Source organism: Cimex lectularius, unplaced genomic scaffold, assembly GCF_000648675.2.
Source record: "Cimex lectularius strain Harlan isolate CLEC.00 unplaced genomic scaffold, Clec_2.1 scaffold66, whole genome shotgun sequence".
NCBI classification, from domain to species: domain Eukaryota; kingdom Metazoa; phylum Arthropoda; class Insecta; order Hemiptera; family Cimicidae; genus Cimex; species Cimex lectularius.
This window is the reverse complement of record NW_019392701.1, coordinates 973,703-1,000,154: the sequence shown is the minus strand read 5'-3', so window position 1 is coordinate 1,000,154 and position 26,452 is coordinate 973,703. Positions and strand designations below refer to the sequence as shown.

The window sequence follows — 26,452 nt, the reverse complement described above, 5'->3', positions numbered from 1 at the left end:
CTTCCTGTACTTATGAAACACAAATTATTCATTTATTATTTAGGATTGACGCACAATAATTTGTTTGAAAGGACCACCTTCTGATCCTTTCAAACAAATGTATAAAACTTTATCTCTGAATGCAGAATAATTATGTTCCAGATGTGAATTAGGCTCTTCTAAGCACACATTATCTTCCCTACCAATCGGACATTCATCATTGTCTTCATTAGAAAATAAAAAACAGATGAATGATGAACCAATGACTGAGTAAGTTTTGGCCTTTGATTTGATATAGTAAAAATTAGGAAAAAAATGTGTGACCTTAAGCAGAACTGAAGGCACATACCTAACATAGCAATAATAATAATAATAATAATAATGTTTATTGATGAATTCTGAATACACATAAAACTGGAAGGGGGCTTCGGTGGCCTCAATGGTTAAGGCATTGACATGGTGACCATCACTGTAAGGTAAAGGTCTTGCGTTCGAAGTCTCTGCATTTGAATCTGACATAATTACTAATGGACTTTTTTTCAAAAGCACTGACACCCCGAGGGTTGATATGACCTCTGCTGATGTGAATCCTTGTAAAAATAATTAATAAAACTGAATAGAACAATTTTTTTCTTGGTTGTGTCCAATAAACACACAAGTTTGCTCTCTCTATAACCTACAAATCTTTTTTTTTTCTACAATGGATACCAGGAACTGGAGGAATTCCCTCCTGAACTCTGCAGCTGTTCAGCTTATTGTACTTTATCCCTGGTTCCATTTTTTGGGGGCTCGCAACACAAGTGTGAATTTGAGCCCCCAGTGTGCCAGTGTTCTTCCATCGAAGATACTCATTTTTAAAGGGGGTTGGGACCAAATTCAGGTTTGCTTAGATCTGATCTCGCTCCTTCCATTGATGAGTGCCATGTCAATTTCTTTTCAGTTGCGGCCACCAGTACCCTCAGGCATTAGAAAAAGTCCAGAGGCGAAGGTGGGGATTGAACCCATGACCGCGGGATCTACTAGCCGAGAGTCTGACGTCTTCACCACTTGGCTACCGCGGCCCCCACCTACAAATCATAAAACTACAACATGTATTAAATAGAAATACACTTGACTGTAATGAAATAACATTATAAAACTTCTTTGCCTTCAGAGTTTGCCCAAAAGCAGCAGAAACGATCGATGGGACAAGAAAAGAACTGAAAGAGTTAAAACAAATCATACTATCACACAATAACATAAACCACTGTCGGATGCAAGAAGTAAGTGAGAATTTTTGTAGCAAACTGTATATAATGAAAGCTACCAAATATATTCAATACTAACCGTTTTTAATTATATATTTATATATATAGCTAATATCTCTAATGGAAGTGGTCGTCCAAAAGGCTCATGAAGTGGTATGTATTAGTCACGTATTTAACGTAATGAGTTAAATATTAAACAAGCAGTTTTCTTTTTTTTATCCTTTTTTTCAGCATAGTTCTAACGTTAAGCTGAAGGAACAGTCAATAATCCCGTTGAATGCTGGAAAGGATTTGGACAGTCATGTATGTATCATTACTGTACATTTTGTTTGGTAGTTAACCCTCAGATTTCTTACAAACTTCTCTTCTGTTTGAGAATGCAAGCTTGTAACATTTAATTTTATAATTTTTATTTTACAATAACTTACTGAAGACTTTTTCAACTCTTTTTCTGTTATTATCTGGGTTTTTACTGTTTTTTCCCCCCACCAAATCATTAAATTTTTCCATCAAAATTTAAGTTTTCACAGTTTATAGTCCTCAAATTCTATTTAAAATTATTTTACTGTATAATTTTTTTGACATTTTATACAGATTTGATTTGAAGAGTATTTCATAACCTAGTGGTTAGGGTGTTGACTTTGTCACACTAGTGGTTCTGGGTTCGAATCCCAGCCTAACCCATGAATTTTTAATTGTGAACAAAACGGATTAAATATTGACCCGTCATTTGTGACACCCAATGGATAGTTAGACATTAAGCCCTCCAGTATGACAGAAATTACTTTACTTACTTTCTACATACTTGATTTGACATTACACGTCATTTTCCAACTTTTCATAATGTCTTTTAGTTGATCAGTGGAACCTTGGCAGCTAAGTGGATATGCTGTCAGACTTGTATTTGCCACAGTAGCAGTTTTGAGTTCGAATCTTGCCATACCGCATGGAATTTTATTTGATAGGAACTAAAAAGAAAATATTGTAAAGTGGTTTGACTTGTCCATGACACCCAATGATTATTTGGATGTTAAGCTCTCCTATATAACAGGAATGACCATTTATAATTTATACTATTTATAGAAATTTAAAGTTTTTGAAAACAGAGTTATGGGGTTATTTTCTGGCAGAAATAATTCATACTGTAGTTACATACAGGATATATGTCCTCTCCACTTGATGCTTGATGCTTTGGTCAATGATTGTACCTAGGTACTTAGTTTCTTTGTAGAAGATTATAGCTTCAACTTTTAAAGCAGGTGCTTCTTGAGAGGGTATGAGAGATGTTTTCTTAGGGTTGATATTTAAACCAATTTTCTCATACCATTTTTTGATTTGACAGGTTCAAATTTTACCTTTTTGATAGTTCATTCTTTGGTCTAAATGGCTGGCATCATGATAATCACGTTAAAGGTGGGGTTGCTACCAAATGGTTGAACAATGGGAATGAAAGGAAGGGCCTGTGGGGGATCAACACCATCCCAAGAGACTGCCTAGCCAGCGCCGCCATCAAGACTGATGAGTCAGCACTTGTCTTTTTAAAGAAATTTGTCCTCTCTTATGATTATGGGCATTTTTTATGGGATGTGGATAAAAACCATTTACATAGCATTTATTGCATTATGGAAAAGTCCACTTCCCCCCAACAAATATGGGGCTAAACCTGCCAGAGGTGCTCACCCATCCAACCTGCCAAAGCATCCCCAACATGAACCATCCTCTCAAGGATGCACCCTCACACACAAGCCTCCTTCCCCATCAATCCCAATTCTACTTTACTATATTTCTGTTATCAGCTCTTTATAAAAATTTAAAGAGAAAAACAAGGGGGGTGCCTTCATCCATCATCTCATGCAAGGACTCTGGCAGTTTGAACTCTGCTCTTTCTGTGTAACAGAAAAATGTCGTAAGTATGTGTTTTACCGTCTGTTGTTTATCACATGGAATGTTTTTTCCCCAACAGATCTTTACCGATGGATGAAATCTCTTTGGTACATTCATGTTGATCGATTTTAATCTATTGTTTTTTTTGCCAAGGCCGTACTTGTTTTTCCCTGTTTATAGTTTTTACCATCCAAATTTGAAATTTCTCGTTTCACACTTTGTCATATATACCTTTATGATGTTTTGCAATCCATTTCTTTGAATTGAGTAGTTTTTTTAAATATTTTTTATTAATCACTTCATTAATCCTACCTTTTTCTAATGTTTTCTGAATTTCTTCTCAACTTTTTTCCTATTTAGCAGTGATTCTGTTCTTTTATATTCGGATTCGATGAAATACGTCCAACATATAGATCGACTAATACTAAAGGCATTAAATATCTAAAAGTTTTAAGTTAATTTAAATTTATGCTTGATATATTTTAGGTTAAAGATATGAACCATTTCAAGAGATTTTTGAATAATTTTATTTTTCCAGCAAGATTCTATTGTAATGATCGAGCAACAATCTATGAAACCCTTGGCTGAAAAACTATTGAAGGAACATGAAGAAGTATGTATAAAGATATTCTATTTTCTTTTATATCATTATTAATCATTTTTTACCAGTCAAAGTTCTTTTTGGTTTATTTCAATGTTCCTTTCAGCTGGCTTTTACCTTTTCTTAGCCCCAGGTAGTCCTAGTCTAAAATTTATTTCTATTTTCTTTACCCTCTTAATGTTGTTTCTGACATCATGAGTCGTTTTAAGTTATGATGAATCAGTCAGAATCATCATTCTCTATGTAGAAGGGAAATCATTGTGCTATATTACCAATTGTCTTAGTATCAGTCATCAAGGACTGTAAAATAAAAAAAAATCTCAGGGTGCTGCAATTTTTTTATGGATATTATATTTTTGATTTTGATAATAAGAAATTAATTTTAACCTAATAACGCACTCTACTTATGAACACTTGAATGAGAAAAAACAATAGAAAATAACATGTTTCAGGCTCAAAAGAAGTTAAAACACACCCTCAGACTTGTACAATCTCCTCCCCTTTACTCCTGCGATGAATCGGTAAACTCAGTAAGTATTTAATTAAAATAAATAACCACTGTGAGATTAACCTATATTTTGGTCTGCCTATCCTTGCTGGCACCAAAATGAACATTCATGACTAAATTATAAATAAAAGTTTTTAAAAAAAGAAGTTAATTATGAATACAATATACAAATGCCACCATGTTCCATCAGGATTCAGAAATAATTTTTACAATTCCTTCTTCCTTTTCTGTTTTTAATTTTATATGCACAGTTGGTGTTAAAATCTTAAGGCTGATCCTGGTGATTATACAATGGATAAAATAAATGCAAAAAAAATGTATGTCTCCTTAATACTACCGAGTAATTCCACCTCTGGCACATCACATCCGTTAAATGCCTTTGCATTCCTTGGAAAAGATTTCCGATAAAATCCTGAGAAATTCTTTCCCATTGATCAAGAACAGCCATTTTTGACTCTTCTAGGGTGTAAGGACCTGGGTTTCTCCATCATACTCTGCTTAAGTTGGTCCCAAATATGTTCAATTGGGTACAAATCTGGACTTCAAGTTGGCTGCACCAAGCACTCAATTCCAACCTTCTCCTGAGTGTTTCCATATGAAATTATGCTCATGTGAAGATTTGAGGTCAAGTGCTTTGGTACTGATTAACCTCCCATACACACTAACTAAGCAAATCATGGCCAACAAAAGACAACCAACCACTCCATTGGCCATAGTTTGCTTAGTGTGCATGGGAGGTGAATCAGAACCAAAATGGTTGGCCTTGGTCAAGGTCTTTCGGTAATAACATCAAAAGGGTAGGCATCGTTGCTGCAATTCTGCATGGTCCAATTTCTTGGTTCCAACCCCTTGTTTTGATGAGGACGAGCCAAGAATAGTCAATGTGTTGGTGAACAACATTAGGCCTGATATATTGGTTGTTTTTCGTTGGCCGTGATTTGCTTAGTTTATACGTGCCTTAAAGAGAACTCGTCCGCTATCTTCCAATGACCAATTCACATGTTTCCATGTGAAATGAAGCCTGGCCACTTTCTGAGCCATGGTAAGAAGAGGTCTGAGTAGTGCCCTGGTTGCTGGGCCCTGAGTTATTTTCAGTGAGCCTTCTTCTTACAGTCCAAGTGAAACATTTCTGACTTGTCTTATCAGATTTCTTATCTCATTTCCCGTAATGCTGCGGTTTCGTATAACCTGATGACGGATGAATCCATCGTCTCTCTCATCTGCAGACCTAAGTCGACCTTGTCCTGGCCTTCTAGTGTGAAACCCCGTATCTCTGAAGCACTGAAGACCTATTGTACAACTTCGTGCTGGTTCTATCCTTCCTCAAATAATGTTATACCCCTGACACTGCCATACTCACTCAAATGCCTGACTGGAGCCATTGAAAAAGTTTAAGAATATGAATAAGAATAAAATCAAATTAAATCCACAAAGGAAAAATATTAACTGAAAGCGAACTTTATGAGTAGCAGAGTGAAAGGGCATAATGCTACTTCTTGTGCAAATAGTATTAACCAGTACAGAAGTAAACAAAGCATTATTTACTGTTTATTTTGATTATGATAGCTCCTAATTACCTGTACCTAATGTAGAAAGAAATGAATTTAATTTTAAACTAAATAAAATGACTAGTGTGTTAAATTTGTGCATCAGTATAAATATATACATTTTTTTATTATTTCATCATTTTAACACCAACCCTGGATGATATAGTTTTTAATTAATTTTGAATATACTTTTCATTGCAGAGTGAAATGGATTGTGACATTCTGACTTACAATAATAGCAATTGTGATGATAATTTTGATGTAAGTAGAATTAAATTTTAAAGCTGTTTCAAACGATGATCTTTTATATGTAATATAACCTAACCTATCCCTAACTGTACTTAACCTAATCTTACCCATCCCTAACTCTAACAGTACCTAACCTAACCCATCCTTAACTTTAACCATACTTAGCCTAACCTAACCAACCCCTAACTTTAACAGTAGTTAACCTAGCCTATCCCTAACTCTAACTGTACTTAACCCAACCCTAACTCAAACCATATTTATCTTAATCTAACCCATCCCTAACTCTAACCATACTTAACCTAACCTGTCTCTAACCATAACCTTAACTCTGATCAAACCTTTCTCTATCCATGTTAACTGGTAATGAGCAACCCTTGATGCAAAAAAATTTGTGTATCAAGTCCAAAAACACTGTGTTCCAATATTTTTGACACAGATAGACCAGGCAGTTAAATGAAAAATTAATTTTGGTTATGGAATGTGCAATTTTTTAAAACTCATTTGATAAAATGGTATTATCAATTATAATTTTTCATGGTTAAATTATTTAACAAATTATGACAATTTATCATTTTAGAATATGTCGGATAATGATATGAATGAACAATTGCAAGATTCATACAGTTCTACCTGTACAGACGATCAGGTAAAAACTGCATTTATCACAAATTAAAATTACTTTTGAATGGAGTAAATCAACTGTTTATTAGAATTTTGTTAAATTAACATTTTAGTTGTAAAAGTAATCAGTTTGTTTTAAAACTGACATTTATTTTTATTTATTTTATTATTTTTTGTTAATGTTTACAGCAATTTTCAAGAGAACACCCAAATTACATAAATAACCAGGTAGAGGTTGTGAGCATGTATTCCATATGCGATCGGGTAATTAATAATATTGACTTTATCTCTACTTCTCTTGATGTTATATTTATTTATTTTTTGTATATTTTATCCCAGCCATCGAATGTTGGGATGAGTGATCAGCAAGTAGTTGTAAATGATTCTGCCCGTAATAAGGTAAACTCATTTCATCTGGTTATGAATAATGGACCATGAATAAAGAATAATAATAATACACCATTGCCTTCTGTTATAGACAAACAAGATGGGCAAAAATAAAGTATACAATGATTTCTTGGCATACAAAACAGGCTTACAACAAGAATCTAAGGTAGATTTTTTTTTTTTTTTTTTTTTTTTTTTTTTTTTTTTTTTTTTTTTTTTTTTTTTTTTTTTTNGCCAGTAAGCTAGTTTGATTTTGAACTTAAGCAATCAACCATGAATCCACTAGGGAAATGTAGTATAATTTCATATTAATTTCACAAATGTTTGTAATGTATGATGACAAAATGATGATATCAATTACTAAGTGCAGCAAATTTTTGACAAACCATTGAAAATTTGTTTAGGGTGTTTTCCGATTTTCCATATTTACATTTTATTATTGTATTGACTAATGTTTCCAACTCAATTATTTTTTTATGATGCGTTGTTCTTTTAAGTTATTAAGAATGAAGATGACAACTTTTCCATCTCAAACAAGACCTTACATAAAAAGAATAATTAATTGAAGTAATTAAGAATAAATTAGCTGCTATTCCTTCTCAGTAGTGTTTGAACATCTTTGCAGTATACAGAGTTTTTTAAAAATATAAATGTTATTGATATGGCGCTTAACTATTCAGCTATTGAAAGAATCAATGCAAAGGAGATTATGCTGCTGCCATATCTGGAACACTACCCATGCAGAAACCATTATCCTTGCCACAAGATAGTTTTAGCTGGTTGTTAAAGCTAGGGAGAAAAGTTTGACTTGGAAAGTAATGGGAGGATTGCAATCTATGCGACATAAAGTTAACAATAATCCTAATGTTAACATTCGACAAATATCCAGGATGATGATGCTGATGATGAGGAGTATACTAGAAAATGGTGGTTTGGTATTAAGCAAGCACTAGCTTTTTGGCTTATTGTTCTTTCTTTACTTACTTCATTTCAATTCACTCTTCTTTTAAAAATAGGCTAATGATTGTTACTGCAATTCTTATTCTCTGGTCTTTGACAGTACCATAGGTTAGATAGTTACCTACTGTCAGTAAGAACTATCTTTTTAAAAATATAGCACCATAGGTTATGTCTCCATTGAGCGGTTGCTTTGCATTCGAAGATATGAGTGGCAGTTTCTTCTTCCCCATTGCATAACTTACAAATGTGGTCATCATTGAATATATTCATGTTGTGTTGTGTTTTCTCAGATGCCAATGACACATATAAAGCCCTATTACTACCCTAAGTTTTACCCTGGCTAACTGTAGCTGTGTCAGTTTTGGCAAGAGTTATTCAATCACTGTCAGTGTTTATTGTGTCTGATACCTCTGAGTTCATCCACTTATTTTGCTTTTTGACCCATTCTGGGATGGATGAGTCTATGATTGATCTTATTATCCTAAATACATGTACTGGTTCTATATATGGTCATACAGCTCTTCCTTTGGCCAGTCTGCTTGTACATTACCCAAATTTTGAGCCCTGGCACACAAGATATAGTCAGGTTTGGAGATTTTGGATGTGATGTTTTTAAAATCTTTTTGCAAATGCTTTTAGGGTTTTTTGGTCTTATGAGGAATTTTTTGTCAGTGAAACCTCTTTTAAAATTTTCTGAAGTCCAAACATTGATAATATTTCAGCCTGAAAGATTTACATATACTTCCCTCTTTAGTTTGATTGGTCATATTTTAAGTTAGCCCAGAGTATACCCGACATGGTTCCTTTGCTGGTTTGTAATCGTTTGTATATTTCTTTCTTCTCCTTTATAGTCTGTTGACATTTTATAGGGTATTACAAAGGACATTTCTAGAATGGGTGTCTGAATTTATCTGCTATTATTTTGTGCTCAAAATGTTTAACCCCCATCTAATTTTCCTTAAAAGTCTGTCCTTTTTACCTTTTTATTGCATATATGCTTCAATGTGTCTCGATGGCAGCTTATGTTGTCATTTCCCTTGCAGTGTATAGATTTACACAATTGGTTTTCTTCCCTACCGCATATCTCTACCAACATTTCTTCTGTAGATAAACACAAAGTTCAGAGTTTTGTGGATGGGCGAGTCAGGATGCAAGAGTCAAATCTTAGTTTCTCCAGAAAAATTTTACTGTCAGAAGAACCTACTCTACTACATTTGTTTAAAACAAAATAAGATATAATTTCTAGAATAACTAATTTGAACTAATTAATAAAAATATTGTCTGTATGTTGTTTGTCATACATGTATGCAATTTTTTTACAGAAAGAAAAAAGAATAAATAAACCAACAGTAAGTAGAAAATGTGTAATGTTTAATATGTAAATGTATGTTTGCTTCTTATTTCTCTTGTTCTGTACATTGGGTATAAATAATACATTTTATTAGTAAAAGCTCACTTCATTTTCCTAGGACTAAAGGTAGGAATGAGTTTCGAATTTTCCACATCAAAGCGCAATTTTTGCACCTTTCCTTAATTTTAAAAATTCGAATAACTGAGTGGTGGAGTCTCTGGAAAAATTCTAATTTAGGAAGGTGTTTTTATGTTTTGGGCAACGCTTTATTTTTGTATAAAGAATCTAAATTGATTTTAAATTACAATTAATTAAGGTTTTTAGTTGAGATAAGAAAGTCAATGGCACAAGTGGGAATCGAACCCTCTCGCGCAGCCAAATATTGTGGGTTCGAATCCCGCTCGTGCCATTGACTTTTTTATCTCAACTAAAAACCTTAATTAATTGTAATATATTAATTGGTCAAGCGGACCACGAAATTAGTGAATTTACTGATTTTAAACTTGATTTTTATTTCTGCATTCGTCCAATCCACAGTGCTTCTCTCATCTGCAATTTTGCATTACTGTAAGACACAATCAATAACGCTGGTAGGATTTTAGGTATCATCAGATTACACATTCAGAAACTGAGGAGTCTGCTTTACTTTATTGAGAAAATTTATTTTTCAAATTGTAAAATTTTCTGACCAACAAGAACCACACAACACTTTAACAAACTCATAATCGCTATTTTATATGTGATATTATTAATAATACAAAATTAACAAATCCTTGTGAATACTGGTTGTATAACTCTTACTAAAAAAGTTATTTTGTGCTCCAGGCAGGTCGTAAGACCGAACAACAACAGCAGGTCATGGACGAATCGCAGAAAGTAATAACCATGGGTGATAAAATGTCTTCAGGACGAGTAAGTTTTAGTACTCTATCAGAACATCAAAACCTGACATCCACAAAATGTGGTAGTAATATTTTTACCTGTCATATATTTTTATTATTCCAGATGCCTAGAGCAGTGCCTCAGAAACGTGCTATTGGAGTGAGAGACGGAAAAAGTCAGGTTAATAAATTTGATATTTATGAATTAAAAACATGTTTGGATTAAATTAAAAGCTTACAAATTTCTAATATTAACTTGTAACTATGATTTAATAAAATAAACTGTCTTAATACACTGAATTCTTGGGACATTTCCTCTTGAGGTGTTCAGGGTGATGGACAGAATCACCAATGATTATTTGGAGATCATGAGGTGCGGTCTGGTGTGACGTAGGTTTTAGAAAAACATTTTTTTATCATGCCAACGTTTCAATCTTTATTGAGATCATCTTCAGGGCTCAAAGTGTTTTTTTTCCATGTAGATGTGTCATTCTTGTGTGTCGTATTGAGAGTGCAAATAATCATTGGCTAACGGCTAAATATTTCAAAACACATAAAATTACGTCATGAATTCAGACACAACTACAATATGAGAAAAGAGAAACATACAAATCAATAACAATCCAAGCACTTGCAATGGCAAAAAATTATTGGAAATGACCAAACTAGAGTTTAATCACCTAACAGGCCTGAAGAAGAAATAGCACAATAATATAATTGAATTCAGGCAGACAAGGATGTGCTTCTGGATGATTCCAATTTCAAATTCAATAAGAAATTTCAAATCAAAATACCCGAGCAAACTGGGTGAAAATGATCTCAGTTAATGCCAGCTATATCTGGTATAATGTTGGCTCAAAAACTATGGGTCAGGAGTTAGTATCTATGGAAATAAACCAATTCTAGTTTATAAGCCTTGGTCAATATGCCATTGTCTTTCAGGCTTAGGTTGTGGCTATTGAACATTGCCAGGAAGATTAAAAGGCTGGGTATTACCAGCAAAAAATAGACAGACAGCCAGGTGGCACTTCTTGATAATAAAATTCAGATCAATTTAAGGATTGCATCAAGGCCCTGTTAGGGGAAACCCAAAACTACTCTTGTCTGGGTACCAGGGAATACAGGGTTAAGGCCGATAAATTGCCCAAAGAAACTACGATCAGTACACTTATCTGCCCTGAATCATTTTGCGGCATACTAAATTGCAAAAACATAGATCCATTAGACAATGGGTTAATAATAAGGCCTGCTTAGTTAAAAGTAAGGTTAAATGGGAATACCAGGAAAGAGGTGTGTGAAAAAGTTCACCAAAGGATGATAGAAGAACTACTAAACCTAGGACGTATTAGGACTAGAATGATAATACAACTTCTGACTGGACACAGCAGACTCCATATGTACAGACTTGGAGCAGAAAAACACTGCAGATATCACCAGGAAAAAGAAACAACTGAACGTGTTTTATGTTAATGTGAAGGACTATAGGGTCTTTTTAGGTCGAAAAGAGGTCAAGTCCTTTTAAGCTTTAATATAACAATAGAAAAAACAGAATCAAATAGTTTTGACATCATGATCAGGACTAATATTAAACTGTTCTGTGATGACTTTCCTGGGAAAATGTTAATTCATTTTGTCGTTTTGCAGAAACAGAAAAAAGGTTGCGACTCACCACCATCATCTCCTAGAGTAAGCATGACCATATTCAATTCAATTACATTTTTTATTTTGACTGTATTCATTAAGCAAATATAACTCATTGGTGTATCATGCATTTATTATACAATATCTGTCACTAATGTTTGAGAAAATTTAGATTTGTCCATTTCAGCAAATAGTAGTCTAGTAAGAAGACTCTGCAGACAAGAGTTAAAATGTCTTTGTGACTAGTAATGAAAAAGTTAGCAAATTAGAATAGGTTCATGGAAAGTTTTGCTCATTAATGGCCCAGTCGAAATTTTCTTTGACATACAATTAGTAATGCCAGCAGATGATAAATAAAATACAGTTGAACTTCCCCAAACGGACCTTTCTAATAGCTAAACGTCCCTCATACTGGACAATTTTATTTTCCTAGCATTATTCCATTTACTTTGTTATAACATGTTCTAATAAATGTACATAGATGCTACATTTATAGATTTTTAAATGAAAAGTCTTTTATGAGTGGACTGAAGAAAGAAAACAATTCAGGGTTTCACAATTGACAGATGGCTCTTATGTGTTATTTGCAAATGTTGGGGAATTTTCAAACCGATTTGGAGATGAGTGAGAAAAAAATTCTTTCCCTCAAATAAAACCCTGTCATAAAATTCCACGTGAAAGAGAAAATTCTTCAGACACTTCTAATAAGCAGAAAAAATCGTATTTCTTAGTGGTGTCCACTTAAGGGAAGTTCAATTGTAATTTAATATTAAAAATTCTGGAATCACTTCTGTGACTAAAAGTGAGCAACTAGCTCATCAACTGCTGTAATTACATATTATGACGTCCTTAAGTCCTTATATAAGACTACATAAGTTTAAAATAATGGATATTTGTGAAACTTTTGCTTTGGATTCTATTTTTTTTTTTTTTTTTTTTTTTTTTTCAGGGCATGAAACAAGCTCCTGTGAAGCAGTCTAAAGGGAAAAATAAGGTATAATGATTACAATTTCTAAAATGAGCCAAAGAGAGATAACTAAGATATCTAATATTTTAGTTAATTACATTATTAATTACATATATCTATGTTTTTTTTATGATGTGTAATAAATTTGTCCAAAGAACAATGCAATTTGTTTAATATTTTGAAAATAGGGTGTTTTTCCTTGTTAAACCTGAACAACCAATCAGACATATTGGGTTTGAAACTATTCAAGCACCTTGCTAAGAAGATGTTAGTACATACAAATTAAATTAGCTTGTTTACTCCCCTACTAACTGCACATATTCACTTCCCGAACTAATTGCGCATGTCCACTCTTGGCAATGCTTATCTGTTTTTACAAAAGTTGTACAATTTTTTTTTTAGCCCGCTATAAAATATATGCTAAAAAGGACACTTTTTGTTTCATGGGCAAGAACTGCTGCCAAGATCCTTTTACCAACCCTGCATATTAAAAGAAATTTTTGTGGTTCCATCAATAAATTGTCAACAACTTTTTTCATTGTTCGTTATCTCGCCATTTCCAAATAATTCTTTTTTGGAGGCCTTAGCATGTTCCCATAACTATGAGTCCCCAATACCAATAACCCAGGTCCTACGATGGCAGCAGAATCAGAAAACCAGACCATTTGCAATTATATCTTTGTCCCTCTTTTAGCAAGGCATCTGATGATGGATGTGCTTTCTCCCTCTGATGTGTGTGGTGATACATCCAATGCAGCCGGTTGGAAATTTTAACTTACCCCTAGAAGTTTAGTCAGTACTCCAAATGCAGGATCAACCCTCAGTCACAAGTGTAGACCTTTTTTAATACACTTTAAACTTCAAAATCTCAAGAGCTCAAAGTAGTATCGAGATTAAATGGCTATGCAATTATACCAACAGTCTGATCAAAGGTTACATTTTTTGGTTTTAAGTATTTAGAGAACATTTCATTTTCCAGGGTATCCACAGTTTGGCATCTCTCGCATAAAGACGAATCTTTTAGTCCAAAATGATATAGATAAACATTACAATCTTAGATGATAAATTGAGTGAAAGAAAGCTTTATCCAGCCTTAAACCATGGGACTGTAAACTTCACCACTTTTTTTAGTTCTATATAATCTTTTCCTTTGGTGGTCTCTCTGTTATTAATTTGATCCGTAGGATTTGGTTTTCTTAATATTCTTTGCTTCTCATTTAGTGGTAAGTTTATTTTTACATCCATTCCATTTACTGTCGCTTTTTTCCATTACTTTAATCCCAAAATGTTCTTTGATCCAACCAAAGTTTATCCATTTACCCTGATCATGTAGTCTATACAACCAGCATAAAATAGAAATACTTATAGTATACACACTTTACTGCATACCCATTCTGCACCACAGATTTCGTCATTACTAGGATACTAGGAAGTAGGGTTTGTGCTTCCCAGGCACTGCAGCCTTTCGGCTTATTGTACCTTGCTTTTATTTCATCATTAAGTTTCTACCCATCCACATAAAGGCAAACATAACCAAGCAAAAATGTGTCCTAGCCAAATTGGTTGTCAGTTTCTCCTGTCTAGTGTAGACCCTTTCTTATATTATCACAGATCATTTTTATTCAAACTGTCCTTATTTTCTTCTCACCTTTTGCCATTGTATGATTAAATAGAAGAATTAATTACAAATAGCTATAATTCAATAAACTATTATTTATTAATGGATTGGTTTTTGTTCTTTCTTAGCCAACTAACGTTGACCAAACGATTTTACCACAACTGCCAACAATATGCGTAAGTAGTTCATTCAAAATAAAACTGAGAATAAATAATTACCAGAAGTTATAACTTACAGGAGGATGGCCAAGAAATGTATTACGACCAACAGGCCATATACGCAAACAATGTATGTACATTTGACAATTAATTGTTTTATTAAATTCAAAAGTCATAGTAAAATAAAGCAATCGACTTAGAAACTCTTAAGATGTAATTCTGCCTAGTCTAGTTATAAAAGCCAAAATCTTGAACTGGACAAAGTAGAATACTTGAAGTGGGAATACTTTCAATTTGTAATGTATTTATTACTTATTTATTAGTGTGAGCATATGTAATGAAGGGTCGATACTTTGTTAATGCTCGAAAAGTCATTTGCATAACAAATTTAATATGAATGAATTTAATATTTAATATGAGATTTATAAGAGGCGTTTTGTATTGCAGTTACCTTCACAACAGATGATGTTCAGGGGTGGAAAACAAAAAGCTAGAAAAGACGTAAGTATTTTTTTCATTTTACTTGTTTTATAAAATTGGTATTTTGTGATTTTATTTCTCCTTGATATTTGCTCTAGTTTAAGTGTCATCATTTTGTCAACATTAGGGATAGCTGACTATAGAGCTTTTTGCACGTTGACCTGAAAAGATCCATGTCTCTCTATTTTTAGAGCTTACTAACCAGCTTTGACTGTTAATGAGTCATAAACTTGAGTTTGTATAGCCTAGTAGTTCTTTGATCTATTTGCGGTTTTTCCTCACCTAGCACTAGAAACATATGCTTGGTTAGACCCCCTCAATATTAGCACAGAATGTGTTTTGTGGTCTCTTCCTCTTCTTGGCAAAATCTGCACAATAATTCTGGTAATCCCATTTAGGACATATGCCTTCTCAAGCAAGCGTGCCTAATCAGTAGACAAAAATCCTTTTATCCTTCAATAGTTCTTCTGTCCACTGGGAATTTGATTAATAAAGGATCCACTTTTTAATGTGTCACATTTTATGGCAAACTAGTGCCCCACAATGGGGTTTGATGTCTGGGTATTCATACTGATTGAACTCTTGGTATATCGACCATTCCATGCAAATCCAGACTTTCTGCCTATTTGAGGTCCAGCAGACCCCACCTAGTCACAGTACAACATGATACTTTTATTTTTAAATTGTTGGCAGTAACATTGCATATTCCTTTATCAGCACAAGCATCATCATTAGAGACTATCAAATGCCATCTTAAAGACAATGTATTCTTGAAGTAAAGCTAGACTTCACTTAGAACATTTTTCAGCATTACTTTCATTGTAATTATGAGGTTGGTTGTTTTCTCAGGAGTACGAATCTCTGAATGTGCCTGCTCACAAAAAGAATATATGTTCCACAGATTTTTCTTTCTGGCAATATGTACATGGTTGTTTCTATTACGCTGAGTCTATATGCCCCTGGAGTTAGTAGTATCCAGATAGCAATCTTACTATCATTCTAATACTAACCCATCCTAATTTAGTTGTTCTGCCATTAGTCCTTGTATCAACTTTTTCCTGGGATATATTCCCATAGTACTGAGGATTGAGCACGTTTTCATTGCCACCAATTTTTTAGACATACTAATCTTTGCAGTTATCATGCCTCTTTTCTGTTTTTGGCCACCATACTAAAGCTCCGTAAGGGACCCATAATTTTTTTCTATGTCTTTTCCAAAAACTTTGAACTTCATGAAAATGTATATAGTCTCTTTGAAATGCCTAAAATATAACACATATATGTTTTTAGGCTGGTCACACATATTTTTTTCAGTTTTTGCATCATCGATTTCATGTGACTGGAGAGTGCAAATACGTCATGTTAGGTTAAGTCTAACCTAATGTTTTTTGTGATGAATGACATCCAGTTTTGTCATTTAGAAACAAAACTACCATTTCTGTTTATAGTTTATCACCAGGTTTCATTATAACACTGATAATGACTGTTTTTAAAATGTCAAATAGTAGAAAAAACATTGAATCATTAAAATGTAGCCTAACCCGTTCATAATTCTACCTTACCTTACATGTCCCTAACCCTAATTGACGTAACCTAACCTGGTTCGTAACTCTAACCATATCTGGCTTAACTTTTCCAGTCTAAACCTTACCTAACCCCAATTCAGATGCACTCCTCGGTAACGATGATGGTCATGCAAAAAATTGTGTTTCTAGACCAAAAATATATTCCTGATAGTTAAAATATTATCATCATAATTGATCACAAATTAAATTTGGTACTTGTGGATATTCTCCACCTGAATTGTTATTGGGTCTTCGAATTTGTGCTGTATCAATCACTAGTAGCCATTTGGGCATGTCAAGAGGTTTGTTTATAGTATAGACTGACTGTATATCAACCTCATCAACTTGATTTCACATCGATCTTTTAATTACACGAAAGGATGAATGGAATATTCAATTTGTCCACAGTTTGATAGTCTTTCTCCGCCACCTTAGTTTTTAACTATATTTGTCTTTTTTGTAGCTTCCATAAAAGTCAGAAAAAGGTCCATAATTATTGATGCATATTGATCCAAACAACATAATTATTCTATTCAATGTTTTTGTTTTGTTTCACAGTTACCTGCACAGCAGATGATGTTTACTGATGGACAAAAAATTCAAACCGACGTAAGTATGCTCATATCACTTTTACTTCATTTTATTGCAATGTTTTTACATCTTTATAACATTTATCCAACATTGCTTATACTTATCTTTTCAAACAATGTGAAATAGGACATTTTATTAGTATCCTTATTCTTAATGTACAGGCAGTCTCAATGAAGATATCCCTACTAACCTTCTCCAATTTTGTTTTGATTTAGGCCAGATTTTATCTTAAAATAATTTTCGCAAAGTTTAGTTTATTGAAGTATGATTGGCTTCAACAATAAAACAGAGTTACTCTGTTGCCGTTTTACTTTCAGAATTCTTTGGACGGTATTGTCGAAACTGATAATACTATGATAACCAGACAACCAGGGACACAACGGTTATAGCGTTGAGCACTGTGAGGTTCCTGGTTTGAATCATAATGTTTACACTACATGCCATTCAAGTCCAAGCGGAACTAGACAGACCTATATACTTGAACATCCTCCTAATGCCTTCCCTCCAAACAACATCAAACGTAATACCAGGAAACACCCTCCACCAAATTCTAAAACTTGTATAACTCCATCCTAAGAACTACCTGTTGGCAATTAGCCTCAATTATCTTAAAATTCAACAAACTATTGCACTATATATCCTTCTATTGCATTATAAATATCTATCCTTTTATAAGATAAATCCTTGAAAAACTTACTATGACATCTTTATCTTGTACTTCATTTAAGCTATTAACAGTTCAGTTTTTGACACTTTCCCTGTATAGTCCAGCAATGCCACCTTTGAAAAGAACAGTACTGCCTGGCTGTCATTTGTTGTTGCTGGATGCTGGTACAGAAACACAAAACGAAGACTCCCCACCACCTACTACTACATCCTAAAGTCCTACCTTGATACTAATGGGTGATGTTATTCTCCCTCACTCATCCATTCTATCTGAGCAGGAGTCCCCACGAAGTCCTATCCTTGACTTAATATGTACAATACTGATACTGGTAATCCTGTCCATCTATGATCCTTACCCAACCATTCATTCTCTACAGTCTAATCTTACTTTCACCATGACTTCAATATTCCTTATGTTCCCCATACCTGGGTCAAACAAATTTAACTCCTTGCTCACTGGTCATCCCACTCCTTTAGGAACACAGCTTTCCTAAGCCTCACTTCCTGATAGCACTCAATGTCGAATGAAACACCAGAGGTGCCATTATTTCATGCTAAGCTAGTGCTAGCAATATATCATTTTTCAAAAAATCTTGGGTTTTCCGAATGTTGTATGATTATTCTTTTCCCTTATGCCTTTGTATAAGAGATTTTGTGTGTTTCAGATGTCTTCGCAACAGATGATTTTTGTTGGTCATAAAGTACAGAGTGAGGTAAGTATATTCATGTTAGGTGGTTTTTATTTAATCTATTAGCAATTTATCTACCACATTAGCCAAGCCAGTACTGTATGTTATTGAAAATATTTTTTTATGGGAGAGGGAGGAGTCAACTATTGCAGGGGCCACCATAGTAATTGGGTCTACGAGCCATGAGTCTGTGTTCTAACCACTCAGCTACTGCAGTCCCACCAACTTTAATCTTTAAATTATACAAATTAAAATTATTGGAATATGCATTAAAGTTTACTGCTTTTTGCCAGCAGTCTGTCCTTTGCCACTCATGTCCAACTATTCCCCACAAGTTGGGTTGACCATAGGCTAGATGGGATTGAGGATACTAGGATGTTGGGGTTTGGTGTTCCCTAAGCACTGTAGCTAAGGCTTATTGTACTTTACCTAGCTCGTTAGTTCAATCCAGTTGACTTTTCTATTAAGAAGAAGAAGGTCATTGACTGTTGCTGCATTTCTTTTAACCGAGTCATCTCGGTACCCTGGGTTATGTCTCTCAGTTGCATTGCATTGGATGATAATATGAGTTTCTTCCTCCTCATTGTATAACCTAAAAATGGGGTTATCGTCCAATATGCATGTGTTTTCCAGATGAGTATCACTCTTAAGTTTCACTTTATCTAGGAATGTGGTTGCCAGTTAAAATGACGGTTCTATATCCATAAGTTTACTGTTTACTGGCCTTATAGTCGGTTCACTTCTCTTTTACGTGTGTGACCTTGTTCTGGTCCTATAAATGGTCTTCAATCCTCCCTGTCCAGTTTGTCTGCTCATTACCCAAAATTCCCTTATGCCCTCCTAGCAATCATATTTTGAGAACAGGACAACCGATTAAACCAGGGATCCTTTTTCAAACCATATTTGCATGTTTCACATCATAGTATTAGTTACGTGCTTAAGTATTGTATCCACCAATGTGATTACCTGAAGTATCTGTAATTTTTTAGGATTAAAGACTTTACATATTTCTGTCCACTTCTCATCACTAGGCATTTATCAATTTCAAAGGGGGGATTTTCCTCCATTCAGTCTCGAAGCTTGATCCAAGCTAACGTGTTTTTGTTTGAATGACATCCAGTTTTGTAATTTATAACTGAAACTAGTTTTATTGTTAATAGTTGATCACCATGTTTCGTTATAACACTGGATAACAACTCTTTCAAAAAGTAGCTCTTCTGAAGCTATCCATTTTTTCCCCTTACATCGTGGATGAAACTTGTACTCTGGTTTAACCTAGTCTGTCTTTTACCCTAACCCAAACCTAGCCTTAATTCTACCTAACCTGTCCCTAACCCTGATCCTTTGTAACCTAACCCAACGTAGGCGCATTTCTGATAACTCAAAATGGATGATATGAAAATGGACAAATCTATATTAATTAAAATAATCCCATAATAATTGACCACAAATGTAACATTCTTGCCTATTTTCTTTTAGCCTATATGTCCTGAAACGAAACGGAGGCCTTCTAGAAATATAACGAAGATAACTTCCAAATCGGTGAGTCAATCTTTAAATTCTGCTGAGACCAAATAGGATGGAGGATTTAATTTACTTTAAAAAAATCAGTCCTATCTTTATTATGTACAGAGACGTACGTGCCCCTCTGCAAGTTCGTGCAGTTCTGCAAACCTCCCACTTTTTTTAATGTTAAGAATTTAGCTTATGAATATATTTAGGCCCTAGTCCTGCTGCATGAAAAGTTTGTTTTTTATCCATAATCCCATGTAAATGCATCACTAATCCACTGTTCTGTTTCCAGTATGAACCAGGTTTTAAATATAGTAAATAAGTAAAGACACACAATAATTATTCATAGATAAAAATCATCCCAGGAATATAATTCAACATTAAAAGGAAAAACATCTGCAAATAATTTTATATAACGATAAAGTAGTTACTAAATCACATAAACATCTCTTCAGCAAAAAATAACGTAACATCAAATATTCTAAATCCTGGATTTTATTATTTATCCATTTAATTTGCCACTAGATCAAATAAATCACATATTTTTTTAAAAATCTGTAATGAACTAAACAATAATTTAAATATGTACGTATAAACGCACATAGAAATTTAGGAATATAGAATATAGAAATGAGGATAATACATTTTATATGCCAAACCTTTTACATAATACCTCATATAAAGAGGAAATCATCTCAAATTTTTTTTTAACATAAATTTTCTTCTTTTTTATATTATTTCTATTTATGAAATTTTAGATAGATGATTTATAAATTATTTTTATGCTTCTTATTTCTATCATTAGGCCAGATTATTAAAATGTTTTGGCCATTGAATTGAACTAATTTGAGCTAATGACCCAAAAATATAAACAACGAGTTAGGCTGCCATTAAGTGATTTTTTATTTTCAGATGCCAGGAAAGAAAATGTACGTAAGAAGTTAATTTCTGCGGGGCATAACACAAAGGAGAATGATAATAACGAAGAAGCAAGGATAACACTCACACCTTAAACACTAATAAAATAATTACATAACATTGTCGTGTCTTTACTAAACTTGGTAGATAATAAATTCTGCAAATTTGAAAAAAGCCCAGTTGATTGATAAAACAATTAAAAAACATAGACAAAATTTAAATCAAAAGGTTTGGAATGTAACAACTGAAAACAAACTTTCCATGCAGCATGCACTTATATTTTATTTGTTTTATGTTGTTTTCTATCTTTTACATGTTACAAAATCCTTAGGTGTAATTTTCAACTTGAATCTTTCTACAATTTATGGCTAGAATCATCAGCATACACCTGATATAAAATCCTTGACAAAAATTGTCTGTGGGTCCACTGTATCTTGTTGTGTGTGTTGTGTGAATGAATGTATTTATTAGAATGAATGTGTAGTGTAAGAGAGCCGATGGTGGAAAATTGAGAACCCATCGACCCTTGAGTCATATAATATTTATAAAGGGTGATGGAGGAATAATCAATCGACTACCTTACTTGAGTGAATGGTGTGTAAATAGGAAAAAATGTATTTAAAAATGAATGAGGGCCTGAGCTGTAACTGCCAAAACACTCTACATGGATGATTCTCATGGCATGCGGCAATAACTCATAACCTCAATTTTGTATATATGTATATTTTATGTATATGTTTATGTATGTTTGTGTATGTGCAGAATTGAGCTTATCAGTGTCATGCTATATTGATAAAAACTGTTGTCTAGATCTCAGAATACATTATACCCACCAGAAACATAATAGCTACCTTTGTTTCACATTAACTCCCTATCGGTACAATATTTTCTAAACTTAAAATATTTTTGTAAGCACAACAATTAATGATTCAAAAGATCAAAGCTGCAGATTAAAATATAATTAAATCATAAATTACGAATGGGTTTATAAAACAGTTGAGCTAGGACAAAGGAGAATAAATTTTCTTCATAAAAATTCTACCCCTGTCAGGAATATAAAATTTATTTAAAAACTATAGTTAAATATGCTGTTCAGTTTGATTGTGATTTGGGTTATTTGTAACAAGTGATTTTTGAATAATTTTATTTTTTGTTGTTGTAAGCCAAGCCTTTCTACTAACAAGGACCACTATGGATGTGGGATCACAGATTTTTTTATATATGATAAAAAATATTATATACGGGTCTGAGCATTCTTGCCAATGTGTCATAGGATCCGAGAAAAACTAAAACAATAAGTGAACCAAAACCAAGAGACCATTTTAGTAAAGTAGGCCAAAAAGATTTTTTAAAGAGAATTTGGTTTGTTTTGAAATGAACACCATGAATGAAACACCAGTGGTGCCATTATTTCATGCTAAGCTAGTGCTAGCAATATACCATTTTTCAAAAAATCGTGGGTTTTCCGAATGTTGTATGATCTTCTTTTCCCTTATGCCTTGTATAAGAGATTTTTTGTGTTTCAGATGTCTTCGCAACAGATGATTTTTGTTGATCAGAAAGTACAGAGTGAGGTAAGTATATTCATGTTAGGTGGTTTTTATTTAATCTATTAGCAATTTATCTACCACATTAGCCAAGCCAGTACTGTATGTTAATGAAAAGATTTTTTTATGGGAGAGGGAAGGGTCAACTATTGCAGGGATTGGGCTATGAGCCAAGAGTCTGAGCTTTAACCACTCAACTACTGCAGTCCCATCAACTTTAATATTTAAATTAGACAAATTAAAATGATTGGAATATGCATTAAAGTTTATTACTTTTTACCAGCAGTCTGTCTACTACTCCCCACAAAGTTGGGATGACCTTCTACTAACAAGGACCAGTATTATGGATGTGGGCTCTCACATTTTTTTTATATATGATAAAAAATATTATATACGTGTCTGAGCATTCTTGCCAACGTGCCATAGGATCCGAGAAAGAATAAAACAATAAGCGTACCAAAACCAAGAGACCATTTTAGTAAAGTAGTACAAAAAGTTTTTTTTAAAGACAATTTGGTTCGTTTTAGCAGCCTTTAAAGTAGATAAATACATATTTTCATAGCAAAAAAAAATAGACATTTTTGGGCTGGATTGCCAGGGGGCAATTTTTCCCCCATATTGTCAGGTGTTCCACTTAAAAATTCATAACGTGTTTTCTAATTGTATTTAAATTCAACATCATTATAATTGTTGGAAAGCTGAATTTCCCTTCTTTCAGCCTATTTCATCAATGTTCAGATTGATTGACAGTTAAAAATAGAAAAATAAATATGAAATCAACCAAACCTCATCAAAAGTTTTATTTTATATCTGTGGTTCTGATTAATTAATGCAAACCAGATTTGCATCATTACATGTTAGCCATGCAATGATAACGGTGCCAATCTAGCATCACCAAAAAAAGTTTCAAATTAAAAAGCTGAGTATTACCAGTAAAAGAATAGCTATCTACTTGGACCGCAAGGTGGTACCTCAATTAAAATCCAGAGCAATTTAGGGATTGCATCAAGAGCCTGTTAGGGGATACAACAAAATCATCGTTGTCTGGGTACAAGGGCTGAGGGGCTACGAGGAGGCTGATAAATTGCCCAAGGAAAGTACAAACCTATCAGCCCTGAACCCTTTTGTAGCATAGAAAATTGCAAAAACGTAGATCCATTAGACAGTGGGTTAAGAATAAGTCTTCCTAAGTTATGAGAAAGTCCTTTTAACTTTTAAACTTGAATAAAATAGCAATAATTTTTTTTAAAATCAAATAGCTTTGACAGCATGATAGGACTAATATTAAAAATGTTACGTGAGGACTTTCCTGAATGTTAATTCATTTTATCCTTTTGCAGAAACCGAAACCACCTCTACCTGGAGTGAGCATAACCAATATGAATTTTTTATTTGCATAATTTTAGTTTTAAGTAAAAAGTTTAGTTTTAAGTAAAAGTTTTGTGGAATTTTTTCCCTACTTTATTTCCCATGTCTTTTGGATTTTGTAACTTTGTTTATATCTAATATCAATTAGATCAATTAGTACACGCATATTACTTTTTTATCGTGCATAATCATATAAATGTATGACTTTTTGGAAAATTTTTATTTTTGTTTGCCCTTTTGTAGAAGCCGAAGGCAGTGCCACCTCCTCCTAAGGTAAAAATAACTGATAGTCAATCCACTTGCATTCTTTTAGTTTAAATTATAAGTGTTTTCAATGTGTACAAATACACTATATTTCTGTGACAAATTACCAGAAGATACTTTATAGCCATTGTACCCTTACATTGTAATTTGAAATGATTAGGATTGGCCACGCAAAAATACTCCCTTATAGCCACAATTTATTTACACCATTTGTCAAAAAGTCAAATAAACTCCCATATTTTGCAATAGATTTCTATGACATATACCAAGAAATAAAAACAGGTAACATTACCATTCCCATAACTCATGAAAGGGCTCTACCATCTAAGAAAGCACATGCACTGGATAGGAGTACCCAGAGAAAAAATACTGTGCAGATCTGCCAGGAAGAAGAGGGACCGCAGAACATGTTTTATGATGCTGTGAGGGTTTTTTATGTAGGTGTAGATTTTGGCAACTAGGAGAGGAAAACCACAAGCAAGCTCCTACACTTTGAGCTGCTGGCAAAACTATGAGGTTGATTAACAATGTGAAGCTAGCCAGTGATTTATATAATTAGAGGAGCACAATAGATCTAATCATGTTGACGTGCAGAAGGCCTAGTCATCACCTATCTTATCCCTATTCCTATCCCTGTCATTCCCATGAATGTAAACTTCAATACCATCAACACCTTATTCTGAGGTGAATTGGAGGATAGAAAGTAAGCAAAGGATCAAAAATTGATGCTAAATAAAAATCTAATCTACACTAATATAAGCTGTTAACAAGGTTTATGTTTTAAGGCATGGTCAAAGCCTTCTCCACCTACACCAGTCATAAAAGACAATGGATGTATATTTATTAAAACATGTAAATACAAATTTCTGGAATTTTTTAAATGGGGATTGCAACCGTTTTTGTATAGTTACTTTTGTTTAAAGCCACTTCTACCCAGTTAATTTTTATTTTGATATCCGTCTGTTTTCCATGAGAGTCTGTAGTTTCTGTTTAACCATCACGCTCAAAAATGTTACCATTGCGACTCCCTTAATGGTCATTAAAAAATCGAGATATTTTTATAACCGACCAATACAGAAAATATAGATTTCAAAAACTAACAATTTCAACCAATTTTTAAAAAAATGGTCCCTAACTAATAATGGTGATTCTATCACTAAGGATTTATGTAACTGTTGTTAATAAGATTTTTTTTAAGGTAAAAGAACCAAGATCATGTTCTCCTGCAATTAAAGAAACGGTAAGTAAACAAATTAAAGATTAATGTGTGTAAAATACTATCAAAATTTGATTTTATACTCACATATTTTCTCTGCTTCACGTTAAATGAGAAATTAATGATAAAGATCATTTATGATCATCTGACCGGCCTAAGCAGCAAGGGTAGGTAAACCAAAACGATTGGCAACGGGCAAAAACAGGTTTCTCTGAGGGTCGGCAGAGTAATGAACTTGAATTTTAAAAACTCGTTTTGGTTTCTCGCCATCTTTAGACCCACCATTTAATCTGGTGAAATATGTATTACCATTATATGGCTCAAATCCAGGGCTGCTGAGAGTTGAATGTTCCTGGGACCTTTCATTGAATGTTGCCATCCTTAGGGGTTAAAAAATCCAGAGCAGATTGATCCCACCTCGGGGAGATTTTTATGACCTAAACTCTCATTTACCACTGTCAGTGCGCTTATACATAAACAGTATCCATATATATGCTAAAGATTATTGTTACCAAGTTTTATATTCTTTCAGGTACAAAAACCAAGATCATGCTCACCAAAAATAAAAGAAATGGTATGTATATAAATTAGACATTACTGTGTACTAATAAATGAGAAGGCCATGGTAGGATTACATTAAAACAAAAAACACAAATTAATGGTCACATCTAATATGCAACATTAGACCAACCCTAGTGGGTAGTTGGACTAATATCAGTAACAGCCTTCCTGCCATTAAGTTAGGTTAGGATAGGATAGTGATGGTATTAGGAAATTGGGGAGTTTGATATTGAAGCCTAAATAATGAAGCCAAGTACTTTTCCTAGTTTCTTAGTTCAGTTCAAATGTCGAGTTGTTGACTGGTGCTGCATGTCTCCATTGAGCTGGTGCTTCACTTTCGAAGATAATTAGACAGGCATTTTCTTCGTCCTCATTCCATAATGTACAAATGGGGTCATCGTTGGATATACACATGATGTGTATGTGTTTTCTCAGATGCCCTGCTGCATACCTATGGGTGGGACCATTATTCGTTT

At 33.6% G+C, this 26,452-nt stretch overlaps 1 protein-coding gene and 1 long non-coding RNA gene across 23 annotated transcripts in view; one reads left to right on the top strand and one right to left on the bottom strand.

Annotated features, from left to right (window-relative positions):
* LOC106668873 overlaps nucleotides 1-26,452 on the top strand; it is a 77,658-nt gene that overhangs the window by 801 nt on the left and 50,405 nt on the right. For 18 of the 20 annotated variants that reach the window (XM_024226135.1, XM_024226150.1, XM_024226149.1 and 15 more), the window contains exons 3-29: nucleotides 142-249; nucleotides 1,133-1,241; nucleotides 1,335-1,379; nucleotides 1,458-1,529; nucleotides 3,649-3,723; nucleotides 4,164-4,241; nucleotides 5,968-6,027; nucleotides 6,593-6,661; nucleotides 6,826-6,900; nucleotides 6,976-7,035; nucleotides 7,115-7,189; nucleotides 9,306-9,332; nucleotides 10,160-10,246; nucleotides 10,340-10,396; nucleotides 11,860-11,901; nucleotides 12,806-12,850; nucleotides 14,570-14,617; nucleotides 14,679-14,729; nucleotides 15,047-15,100; nucleotides 17,203-17,253; nucleotides 18,567-18,614; nucleotides 20,070-20,132; nucleotides 22,547-22,594; nucleotides 23,908-23,931; nucleotides 24,179-24,208; nucleotides 25,398-25,439; nucleotides 25,948-25,989. In XM_024226135.1, coding sequence (XP_024081903.1) covers nucleotides 142-249; nucleotides 1,133-1,241; nucleotides 1,335-1,379; nucleotides 1,458-1,529; nucleotides 3,649-3,723; nucleotides 4,164-4,241; nucleotides 5,968-6,027; nucleotides 6,593-6,661; nucleotides 6,826-6,900; nucleotides 6,976-7,035; nucleotides 7,115-7,189; nucleotides 9,306-9,332; nucleotides 10,160-10,246; nucleotides 10,340-10,396; nucleotides 11,860-11,901; nucleotides 12,806-12,850; nucleotides 14,570-14,617; nucleotides 14,679-14,729; nucleotides 15,047-15,100; nucleotides 17,203-17,253; nucleotides 18,567-18,614; nucleotides 20,070-20,132; nucleotides 22,547-22,594; nucleotides 23,908-23,931; nucleotides 24,179-24,208; nucleotides 25,398-25,439; nucleotides 25,948-25,989 — 1,585 coding nt within the window. Of the gene's footprint in view, nucleotides 1-141; nucleotides 250-1,132; nucleotides 1,242-1,334; nucleotides 1,380-1,456; nucleotides 1,530-3,648; nucleotides 3,724-4,163; nucleotides 4,242-5,967; nucleotides 6,028-6,592; nucleotides 6,662-6,825; nucleotides 6,901-6,975; nucleotides 7,036-7,114; nucleotides 7,190-9,305; nucleotides 9,333-10,159; nucleotides 10,247-10,339; nucleotides 10,397-11,859; nucleotides 11,902-12,805; nucleotides 12,851-14,569; nucleotides 14,618-14,678; nucleotides 14,730-15,046; nucleotides 15,101-17,202; nucleotides 17,254-18,566; nucleotides 18,615-20,069; nucleotides 20,133-22,546; nucleotides 22,595-23,907; nucleotides 23,932-24,178; nucleotides 24,209-25,397; nucleotides 25,440-25,947; nucleotides 25,990-26,452 lie in introns of those variants that run through there. The other 2 variants (XM_024226134.1, XM_024226151.1) reach the window with 2 other exon arrangements.
* LOC112126657 overlaps nucleotides 1-26,452 on the bottom strand; it is a 59,316-nt gene that overhangs the window by 10,385 nt on the left and 22,479 nt on the right. The gene's annotated exons all lie outside the window — the stretch shown is intronic.